The sequence below is a fragment of the Apis dorsata genome, unplaced genomic scaffold (assembly GCF_000469605.1).
Source record: "Apis dorsata unplaced genomic scaffold, Apis dorsata 1.3 scaffold_200, whole genome shotgun sequence".
Classification (NCBI taxonomy): Eukaryota; Metazoa; Arthropoda; class Insecta; order Hymenoptera; family Apidae; genus Apis; species Apis dorsata.
The window spans coordinates 9459-22339 of record NW_006263484.1 but is presented as its reverse complement, the minus strand read 5'-3'; the positions used below and the strand labels follow the sequence as shown (position 1 = coordinate 22339).

General features: G+C 24.5%; 1 protein-coding gene and 1 long non-coding RNA gene across 14 annotated transcripts in view; both read left to right on the top strand.

The window, feature by feature from the left end:
- The first annotated feature begins 1610 nt into the window (after positions 1-1610).
- Positions 1611-12881, top strand: part of LOC102676728 (uncharacterized protein DDB_G0284459-like) — a 17169-nt gene continuing 5898 nt past the window's right edge. The window contains exons 1-7 of one of the 13 annotated variants that reach the window (XM_031510087.1): positions 1611-1861; positions 2231-2287; positions 5227-5382; positions 5718-5976; positions 6683-6861; positions 7774-7862; positions 11670-12881. In XM_031510087.1, the coding sequence (XP_031365947.1) occupies positions 5825-5976; positions 6683-6861; positions 7774-7862; positions 11670-12881 (1632 nt within the window). In that variant the 5' untranslated portion in view covers positions 1611-1861; positions 2231-2287; positions 5227-5382; positions 5718-5824. Of the gene's footprint in view, positions 1862-1960; positions 2482-5226; positions 5383-5452; positions 5977-6682; positions 6862-7773; positions 7863-10392; positions 10992-11669 lie in introns of those variants that run through there. The other 12 variants (XM_031510082.1, XM_031510083.1, XM_031510089.1 and 9 more) reach the window with 12 other exon arrangements.
- Positions 3745-12881, top strand: part of LOC102677156 — a 16050-nt gene continuing 6913 nt past the window's right edge. Inside the window, exon 1 of the long non-coding RNA XR_421685.2 lies at positions 3745-4066. This is a non-coding gene — a long non-coding RNA (uncharacterized LOC102677156). The remainder of the gene's footprint in view (positions 4067-12881) is intronic.

The window sequence follows — 12881 nt, the reverse complement described above, 5'->3', positions numbered from 1 at the left end:
ATTTTGATTTCTTATCCTTATCAATCGATACAATCAGATACAATTAATCAAATTAGATAAAGTTAACAATGATAAATTGTTGAAAGTTGCTCAAAATTGAAAAACTTTTTAAACAATTTATTGAATATGTACCTATTTATATTGGTTTATTTCGTTTCTTTTTTTTCTTTTATTATTAACATTTTTCTATTTTTTAATACTTTAATATATATATATTTTAATAATGCACTGCATCTTTAAAATATAGAATTATAATAGTATATAATATATATAAAAGTATATAATTATAATAAAAAATTATAATTATAATAGTATATTATTTATTTGTACAAAATAAAATTTAATTATTATTAAAATAATTACTATTACATATTTGTTTATTATTATTTGTATATAAATATATATAAGATTTAATAATGACATTATTGTTACATAGTATTGTAATTACATAATATCATCGAATATAATCATTATACTTATTTGTTGCATATAATAAAAGAAAAGAAAAAAATTGATTGATCTATATATAAAATATTTAAAATAATATAACTTGTGCAATTATGTATATAAAAACTATACATGAAATAATATTAAGAATATTATTGTTAGATATATAAAATGTCAATTAAGTTAATTAATTCAAAAAACAACATAAATTTAATATAATTTAATAATTTATAAAATTATATTTTATAATTTTTCACTTCTGTTAAATACAACTTTTCCCAATAGAATTAATTTCTTTCAAAGTTTCTTTTCTATTTTATCTTTAAAATTATAAATATAAAAATGTGCTATTTTATCAAAAATAAATTTCATGATAGTAATTATTATTTGCACCGCAAAATATAGCAGATAATAAATAATTCTTAATTGTCAATTGTTCATTGATAAAATAAATATTATAATTCATTACATTTATTCCATAATATTGGACATTTTATAATTATTAAAATAATTAACTTCTAGTTTTTATTATATTGTTTCGAACATATTGTATATTTATTCTATTTCTTATATATATTAAAATTTTTCCATATATTTGTAAAAACAATTAATATAATAAATATAATATAACAATTAATATAACAAATAAATGTTATGTCAATTTATATCTAGCAATTAAATCATAAGATCATAAATATATATTTATTTCTAAGATATACAAAGTATTTAATATTAATATATTTGTTATATTAAATAACAATCTAATATAATATTGTATAATAATGATATTTAATGTAAAAATATTGTATAAAATTACTTTTAATATTAATTAATATATACAAGCATCATAGATTCAAGAACTATTTCAAATTTCTACCTATTATAAAAGCATACATAATATAGATAATATGAAAATAATATAAATTTTTTACAATAACTATACTTAATTATTAAATAAAGATTAAAAGAAAATTAAAATATTAACAATTCAAAACATCAACATTTGATTATGCATAACCAAATATATATATATATATATATATATATACACATACCTAACCTAAAAGATAAATTTAAAACTAATCATAATATTATATTACTTATCCATGCGAAACGATATAAACATTTTTTTTGATTAAACGATGAGAAAAAATATAAAATGAAAAATGTATTGCTACAAAATCAAAAAGAAAGGAAAATAAAATAAAGGTGGGGCATGTAATGTACGAGCAAGATAGGATAAGAAGGACGAAAGGATAAGAAAGAGAGAAAGAAGGGTGGTGGCATAAAATTAAGCGTATGATACTCGTGGCGTTTCAGTCATTGGATTGCACGTATGGTGTTAGTGATCTATCGAAATGTCTTTGACCGGTCTTGACTTGATCAGTATCATTCAATCCTTTTTCGCGTGAAAGTGAATATATATATATATATTTATATAAATATAAATATAATATAAATATATAAATAAAATTATCAAAATATTACAATTATTTATTTTTATTTTGATAAATTTATATAATATAAAATATTATAATATAAAAATTTTTTTGATTTTCGTGTTTCCTTTGTGTGTATTTGTTATACTTACATACGACATTAAGGTTAGAAAAATCACTAGATATATACATTATTCAATGTATCAAACTGTACACAAAATTGTTAAACAATAAATAGTTATAATAAATTATAGTATGTTTATTATGTGAATGTAAGAAATAAAATATGTTGGGAAAATATAATGTCATTAAGTTTTATCGAGGAATTTAAACTGTAACTTTAGTGGCAAACAGAAGGATCGAAACTGTTGGTGGAAGCAGAAACAGGTCATGCGAATGACGTAAGTTAACGGATCTCCGTATGGATAAATAATTTATAGAAAAGAACAAATGAAGTGAATAAAAAAAAAAAGAAAAAAATTTTTGTTATATTTGAAAGAAAACTTGTTATAGTATGTTATTGTACACGTGCTATCACGTATGTTGTGTAGTATTTTAAAAAAACATTAAAAAGAAATTATGTTTAACAATATAGGTATGTACATTAATTATACAATGATATTAATTTCGCTTTTGCGAAGTTTTAAAAATTATTTTACTTTGCGTTTAATACATGTATATATATGTATATATAATATGTATATTGTGTGTATGTGTATATATATACACACACATATATGCATTTAGAAATAATTTAAAAATTGTTTATAAAATATATATGTAAATTTAAATATATTTAAATTTTTATGATTACTGTATTTATATATGTATATGATATAGAATATATTTGTAACATTTATTTAAGCATTAACTTGTTATGAATTTTTTGAAAGGAAACTATAGTTACACGTTATTAATATTTCTTTTCTATTTTTTAATTAAGTTTAAAATTTAAAATTTTTGGAAAATTATTCAACTTCCATTATTAAATTATTTATTATTGTGTCATATTTATGATATTTTATAAATATTCCTGTTATTCTGAATTTGTATCAATGTAGAATATTCTTAAAATATTTATAAAATCTTATAAATTTATTATATCTTATCGATTAATCAACTATATCTTTTCCAAGTATCAACAATTAAACAATATTAAAATTTTGTTATATATTACTTTTGAATAAAATGTATGAAAAATGATATAATGATTTATCAAATTATTTTTTCTAATATATTTAAGAAAAAGAATTAAAAGTTGAATAAAACAAATAAAATAAGTTAAGCCCAAATATATAATTCATGAATAATATTATCATTAAACGTATATTTTTTACATCTTATTTTTTATAATTGAAAAGTATAATTATAATCTTTTTGAAATTTAATTTGATTATGATAGTAAAATCACTAATCAATTTATTCGTTCAATTTCAATTTTTTTTTTCAATTATTTCTATTAAAGTATGTTGTATTTTTTATAGATTATGATTAACTAAACAATATATATAAGTATAACGTGTTCAAATTATAAAATATGTGAGAATAATATATATAAAATGTATAAAATATATGTATGAAATGAATGTATGAAATATCTACAATTTACACAATATTTTATTTATTATAATTTAATATGTATAATATTATAATTTAACTAAATAATAATAATATAATAGATAATAATAATAATAATGGAATAAAATTTTTCATCATTATATAATATTAAAATGATACATGTTTATGTACATATTTGGAAAATATAAAGAGAGATTGATTAGAGATAAAACAAATAGAGATTCTTTTTTGCTCTATATTTTAATGTTATTGTTATTTTTTTTATATAGAAAGCTTTTATATTTTATATTTTAGATTAATTGTTGTTTATATATTAATTATAATTCAATAATGTTGGTTGCTATGGCTTTGGTAAATGTGTCATGAAGTATGCTTATAAATTCACAATGCAATAGTGAAAGGGAATATAAGGGTAACTCGGACTTGACCTAACGTGGGAGAGGGGCGTATATCCGTTCAAATGACTTTCATGTTTGACCAAAAGTAAACTATTAGATAATACATATACATTTGAAATAAGCATAATGATGTGTTATATGTATGAATATATGTAAGAATACATGTTATATGTATGTATATATCATACATAATATATTTTTTTTGTATCGTTCGATACGAAATTGATACGAGAAACAAACATCAATCAAATTGAATAATTAAAACTAACATATACGCGATGATTTAGCTCCGGTTTAAAAAATATAAGTGCATTTTTTTTAAATACAATTTTATATGTTTTTTCACATAAGCTAATCCTATCCAAAAGATAAAGAAGCATCATTAATATTTACCAGATATTATGAAAAATATTAATTGTAGAATTTTTTATTAATATCGCTTTGATAATATTTCTCACTTTTATCGATCTCTCCTTAACCGTAAAAATAAATAGCGAATAATTTCAGTCGTATTCCACCAAATTGTTATTAAAATTTTCCATGAATAAAGCGATATCTTCGAATTATGAGTACATTAAATCTTATCTTTATCCAATTATCGAGCAAATCTATTTTATTCATCGTAAAGAACCTATATATCATCACAAATAATAATTTGATCAAAAAATGATTGGATTAAGTAGATTAGTAGTAATAATTGATCTCATAGAAAAACACATGGGAGAAAAAAAAAAACGAAATATTTAGAACAAATTCTGCACTTTTCTTCACTCTTCACGATTTTTACGATATTATCTTGATTTATGTTGCGAATGATTATTATCAAGTTTATATTCATATAAGATAATTATACAAATATTATTCAAAATTTATACGTATATAAAATTCAAAATAAAAATATATAACTTTAAAAGAATTTTTTTTTTTGCAAAATATATTTCTCAAAATTTATTCTTATATCGTTAAAGTAAAAATTATTCAAAAAATACCATTTGATTAAATTGCAATAATTACTTTTTGATTTTATAATTTGATTGAATTTCAATTACCAATTAATCATAAAGTGTAATTATATCTTAGTTTTGTCACTTCGATGATATTTCTGATAGTTGATATTCTGATTGTTCATTATTTCGAATATATGAATATATATATATATATATATTTCTATGAATTAAGGAATCTATGAAAAATTTAATTATTTTTACGAGAATTTAATAATAATTTTTTAAATATTTTTTCAAAATATTTTTTTTCCACTTCTTTTTCTTACATAGTATCTTTTATTTCTCTTCACTACATAGAATAAAATATTATATATCAATTACAATTTATTTATTTATTTTTTTTTTGTTGTATAACAGGATATTGAAATGACTCTCAAAAGTTGTATATACAATTAAATAAGGAAAATGATATCGAGATTGCCTCATGGTCTCAAATGAATCCTGGTCTCGAATCATGTGGCGCAGCAATACTGAACGGTGGTCCGGAACGATTCCAAGGAACAAGTATGCAGGGTAAATATTGATATAAATTAAGCATGTATATAAATTTGTACATGTATAAATTTTCTATAAATATTTTCAATGTTTACATGCGCATGTATCGTATGCGTATCTTTATACACAAAATCTTTTAAACATTTGTAATTGAAAAACTGAAATATAATTTTATAATTTTCAATTTTTATTTTATAATATCCCAGATCGCAGTAGAATTACTTAATCGTTGAATTACTTTTTTCTCACGTTCTTTAAGATAAGACAACGCACAGTTTGAGTTTCGAATGGTAACAAAAGTGTGACCTCACACCGCATGAAACCTATATACTTTTGTTTATATTTCATTGCAGAGTCGCTTTGTGAGACTCGAAAGACAAATTATTTTTCCATTGTTTATATAAATTTACGAAACAAGATTTAGAAGATTTTGACGATAAATAAATCAAAAATATATAAAATGAGTGAAAAACGAGGCACAAAAGCATTAGAACTCTGGTGCCGTCGAATAACCGAAGGTTATCCTGATGTAAATGTACAAAATATGACAACTTCTTGGAAGGATGGCCTCGCATTTTGTGCGATGATTCACCATTTTCGGCCTGATCTCATGTAAGTAAAATAGTAGTCAATAATGGTCGTAGATATTACAATAGAAATAGTCAATTTCTTAATATATTCCAAATATCTTGTAATTTTTATTGGAATTATTCGTAATTTCATCGATATTATAATAAAATGTCAAAAGTATTTACACATTATTGCGGAAAAGAGTTAATTATTTATAAAAATATTACATTTGATCAATTTTAAAAATTCTGATATATACGACATAGAAATCAATGTTTTAAATTTCTTTATTTATATACATAACCGTCATTTGATATACGCAAAAATAGTTTCGATATTTTATGTGGTATTTGTAAAATTTCAGATTTGAAATACGTTTAACGTAATAACGTTTAATTTTAGTTAAATTTGAATTTTTTTTTATTCGAAGCTTAAGTTTGGAAGATAGATTTATGTATGACAGACAATTTATTAAATTTAAAAACAAATTCAATTTCTTTATTTACTTATATATACTTTATTACACTTATATACAGGATATAAACAAATCATGCAATTTTTATTCTTTGAAATAAATTACTATTATTCTCAATTACATTTTCTATTTTTAAAAATTTCATTAATTTTTGCAATTTTCGAAATTCATTTGTTCATATTCGTGCAATGTTTTGAAATGATTTTGTTCGAGATATAGATATACATGTTGAAATAACCGATAAAAATAATCTACTTTTAATATCCATTGCAGTGACTTTGACAATTTAGACAAGAATGACGTGTATGGGAACAATGAATTGGCTTTTAGAGTCGCGGAACAACATCTTGGAATCCCAGCACTTTTAGACGCAGAAGACATGGCTTCCTGTGCTGTACCTGACCGATTATCAATTCTTACTTATCTTTCGCAATTTTATCAGACTTTTAGCGGTAAGTCTCACAGAAATAACAATAATCTGTTATTACTGTATCTAATTTTCGAGAAAGTATTTAAAATTTATTAAATTTGATAACGATGAGTATACAAATAACTGATAATTATTATCGATAAATAATAACATGTAACATTATTATCTGGAATTTTTTGATTCTTCTATAGCGTATTATAATAATACGTAATATTTGAATTTTTACGTAATATTTGATATTTTTAAAAATTTTTGCGGGAGGAGCGGAAGAAGGAACAATTTTAAGTAACGAGAAAAAAAATACGAAATATTATTTTTTAAGTAAATAAACTTTTTTAATTTTTTAAATAATAAACAAGTAACTATCGTTAGTCATGCATGCTTGGCATTGCGATATCATTTGCCTAGCACAGCATCTCGATAAAAGCAACACACTGCGACATACTGGTATCATTTCGAATGATACATACGATTCATTATATCGAATAGTAGATATACGAAGGAAAAGTATCGGCAAAGTTGAAAAAGAAAATTTTTAATATTTTTTTCGATCCAATTTGTATGAAAGAGAAAACTCATGAACGAGCTGCAGAAAAAGTATGCAATTGAACAGAATTATTGCGTAGATCGATAACACAACTGAATCAATCGAATCAATATTTTTCTCTCGTTCAATTTTTATTATTCTTATGCGTGCAAATGAAACCGCACGCCGCTTTCGTAAATGTTTAACTTTTTTCTCCTATATTTGTAATAACGGATATTTATTTTTATTTTCTTTTATTTTCAATATTACTCACAATACCAATCGAAATTTAATTTTCATTACTTATATCGATATCTATCGATTCATTACATTTAAATCGCGTATATCATGCATATATTGTCATATATATATTTGTACGAGATATATTATTTTTTTTTATCCTTATAGGTTCATCACCGACACGACATCCAGTGAGTAGAACGACTGAAACCACAGAGGAAAGAATCACGCAAGTGCCTGAATCTCCAAAAGAAAAGGTACAGAAGCCTTTGTTGTACGAAACGTAGAAAATTTTGGATCTTTCCCAAGTTAATTGATTCCAATTAGTTTAAAAGTTGAATTATAAGTTTATGAATCCTTGAATCTTTATGTTACACTTGGAATAATATAATTTATAATTTTTTAACAATAACGACTATGCAAATATAGGGCATTTATCACATTATACGTAAATGAAAATAATATTTTATCGATATAAACATTCTTTTTCGAAAAAAGACACAAACAAATTAAATTTACGAAAAGAAAAAAAAATCTTATTCATCATAAGAAAAGTCTATTCTTTTGCTCTCTTTTTTTTATGTTTCTTTTGTAAAATATGTTTGTACGTTACATGTAATAATCGTTAAAATTTATCGCTAATTTATCATTTATTATTTTTAAGTTAAGTTTTATTTTATTCGCTTACCTATATTGTTACTTTAATAAAAAATTTGATATTTTTTTATACTATTTGATATCATTTGATATATTTATATATATTCAAACTAATTTTAATTCATATTTTTAAAATAGTATTTACATATATTTTCAAATTCTCTACATATTTGAGCCTCCACTTCTTTTTGTTCAATAGCAAAAAGTAATGAATACAATTTTGCGACAGTAGTAAGTTTTCCATTCCATGTACAATTTATTCGTATTTTCCTAAAATGAAAAGATAAATTTTAATAATAGTAACAAATGTTGTATAAATATATAGAAAAGTAATTTGCATTTATTTAATTTATTTTTAAAATATCTATAACTGTTGTATTATACTATCAAAACGAATATTATTAGTGAAACCGGAAAAGTATGTTATATAGTTCATTCAGTAATGTTAATAATATGTAATGGTAAAATTGTATTTCCGTAGAACTGAATTATACCACTTTATATTTATTTATGTCATTTCATCATTTATTTTTTTTTAAATCAACCAAACAATACACAAATTTTAAATTCGAAGTATTCGAATTTGACTTTATCATATCGATGCGATGTTCTATTTGTTCTATTATGAGAAAATGTAACGAAAAGTAAATTTTTTAAATTATCCCGAGAGAGAGAGAGAGAGAGAGAGAGAGAGAGCGAGAATGAGAGAGCGAGAAAGAGCTTTCGCGCGATGAAAGATATTTCCAGTTCATAATTTGTTTTCTTACTTACAAATACATATCTTACGAAATATAAAATATAACGATTAATATTTCTCTTTTACGTTACGAATAATTACTAAATGTGAATTATCGCTGAAAATTTGGAAAAATATATATTTACAGAATATACTAAGTTTTTCTAAATATATCATGATGAACAACGTATCTATTTTCTCAATAATATTTTTTCAATTTCGAGTTTTACACAGAATACGCGAAACTACATTACGGAAGAAGAAATTTATTTCTAAATAAAGGAAACTTTTCATCATCATCTTAACTAATTTTATGAAAATTTTTTTTAAAAGACTAGAGAACAATAGTTTTCGAAGGAACGTTCAACTCGATGATTATTTAAAATTATTTTTTAAATTGTAATTTATTTATATCATTATATATCATTTCAATATGTATATGTTAATTGTTCAAATTCAAGTATAAATTTTATTTATTTTTGCATAGCTTTTTCCATATAATTTTTCTTCGTTCTTTCACTCATTACTTTATGCATGCACATATCGCTGTGATTATTATTATTTTTTTTTTAATATAATTCCTATGGAAAATATACGATTACTGCAAGATATTTAACGACAACATTGGAATATTACTTTAAATAAATACGATCGACGAACACTTTTCTCGATCTCGAGATATTTCCTCGTTCTTTTCGACTTTTTTTGACTCTTACAATAAATATTTTTCTTTAAACTTATGTTTATTTTTGTATCATATGTTGATAAATTCGTTCGTGTATTTTGTAATATACAATATATAAATATTGATTAATTATTGAAAAATAGAAAAGAAAAATTGATGGCAAATGCGAATCGTTACAACTTTTTCACTATTCACAAGCGAAGGATAACGATTCGATATATATTTATCGATTATTTACCAAGATAAATTCATGGACTATTGAGAGGAAACGATATTATTAATTTTCCATACATGGAATTTTTATTGCTTGAATCTTGATACAAATTTCAGTGATCAGACATAAAATTGAAGTTTCTATAACAGACCTCCTTTTAAAATATATCGCATATCGCATTTCGAATATTGTGTAGTGTTCTTCGCTACAACTTGTCAAGATAAAAATTTATCGTGATTTCTACCTTTGATTCTAAGATCATTTTATATCGTAACTTATGCGGACAAAATTAGGATTTAGATTTTGAATCTAGAAACATATATTTTATTTAATTTTTATATATAAGTAAAAAAATAAACGAAGCTTTCGATTCAATTTTTTCTATAAATCTTCCGTAATTTTTGTTATTTTTTTTCCAAAAAAAACATCGATACTTTATATATTTATTATGTTTGTCAATTTATTCATCATATTTATCATTATTTCGTACGTAATCAACGATGTTATATACATAGCAAAAAATCGATCAACAACTTTAATAATGTACCTTATTTTTCATTAATATCCATTACCCGTATTGCACATCGAATTCCTCCATGCGTGAAAGGATACGTCGGTGCGTGTGATCGAAGCCAGACGTTTCATCGTCTCTTTCACAAGTGATCATCTTTATCTCCATTTCATTGAAAACAATTTTCACCATCCAACGTCTAGGGCAAGGATTGTCAGTCGTAGCCCTACTGATGAGTCTGACTGGCAATCCCCAGACAGTCATTTGTACGTACATTTCATCTTCGATTGCTCTCCATTTGTCGCATAATCCGCTACATTGAACGAGATTAGGAATAAAAGAGAAGAATCCAGTTACATTTTTACGAGTCGATTATGATATTCGAACTACGAAAACTGCGTAGTGAGACTTTGCCAAAGATCTTCGCGATTTCTGTGGGTGCACGTTTCACGCTATTTTTATTCGTCATCGTTAGACATTTTGTTCCTCTTACAAGTAATCTCCGTTTCTTTATTGAAAACAATTGAAAAACGTTCACCACCCAACGTCTAGGGCAGGGGTTGTCAGTCGTGTAACTCCAGAGATGAGTTTGGCTGCCAATCCCGAGACGAAACGTATCCCTCTTTGCCCTATTATCTTTGTTATTCGTTCTTTGTTCTATTATTTCTACCAGTTACAATTATGTTCTATTATTTCTACAATTTTTACCAGCTACAATATACAAAAGTTAGGAAAGTTTAACAATCAGTCCCATTCGATGTATCGGATTTTACGTAATCGATTCCATGATAAGATATAATATTTTATTTAAAAGCCAAGTTTCGATAAAAATAATAATACTCGTGTTCATTCTTCATCCATAATATATTCTCTATTTTGAAAAAAATTTTTTTTTGTTCTTCTTATTTGAAAAACAAAATATTTTTTTCTTTTTCGCGTAAAAATTCAATCGAAATAATTCGATCAAAATAAGCGGTAAATTTTTTAACGTTGAGCCAAAAGCACATTGCGAATGTGACGTATCGATATTAAATCTTTAAATTCGTTTTTTTTATATCGTTTTCTATCGTTATTTTTATCCGAATAAAATACAGCGAGAGATTGAAACTATATTTTTAAAAAACGATATTACTAATAAAATTACGAACGATATTATTACACTAAACATATTAACACATTCATCATTCTATTTCTATGTTATCAAAATATATAATAATAATAATATACGTAGAATATACTAAAATTGTTTCAAATTCTGCAGGAGGCGTCGTATCTGGGTATGCGGAAAGATCGCTGCGTTGTATGCGGACTTCCTATTTTCTTAGCGGAAAAATTGGTACTCGCTCGTGTCGCTTATCATCGTACCTGCTTTCGTTGCGCTCGATGTAACAATCAATTGACTATTGGTAATTATTACGAAACCGAAGAAGGACAATATTGCTGCGAAACATGTCCGGATGAAGAAATTCCGGTAGCCATAACGCGAAATTGCGACGAATCCTCGCAATTTAATAGAGTTGAAAAAAACAAGATTGATTCGAATTATCAACAATTTCTTAGCGATGAAAAGCATATAGATAAAAGAATATTTAGTCTCGATCCCGTTAACAAATTGGATCATCGAGATCGTATCGTCCCTGATTTACTGGCGCAAACTTCTCGATTACGTTTTAATTTCATATCGAATCAATTATTGTTCGAAGAGGGTGAACAAAAATTTCTCGCCAATAACACGAATGCAACGAATGAAAATCAAAGCAATTTCGATCGTAGCACAAATTTCACATCTTCGGCTAATCGTAAATCCGAAAGCGAAAATGATGGAAATAACGAACTCGATTCCTCGAAACTAGAATCGGCTTTCACTTCTTTGAAATTAGAATCCGTTGACAAGGAAAATATAACAAAGACGAACGACTACGACGATTACTACGTCGAATCAAGTACCAACGAACGAGACGAACAAAAATCTGCCAATTCGTTTCAATTCGATTCGATTACGGATAAATCACCGTGTGAATCTAACGATCAATCCGTTGAACGTATTCAACGCGATAAGAACACCTCTTCTATAATTGAAAAAACAATCAGGATTTTTGACAAGACGAGACAAGATGAAATTAAAGTGTACAATAACGAAGATCGAGATATCGAAACGCTAAATAGGAAGATACAGATGAAGGAATACGACGTAATAGGGAAAAGTGAAAAAATTTCGATGATAAATCCAGACGCGACTGAGACCATCATCGGTCAAAATGCTGCTTTAAAAGATAACGTTGAAACAGACGATTCCACGCAAATGGATACTTTCGAACAATCGTTAGCACATGCGACCGAAATTAATGAAAATTTATCAATTATTTCGGATACAACAAATAGGGAATTTGAAACATGTACAACGGTTGCGACAAACATAAATTCTAATTTAAACGAAGATTATCCTGAAGATTTGAATCCTTTTAAGAGTGAC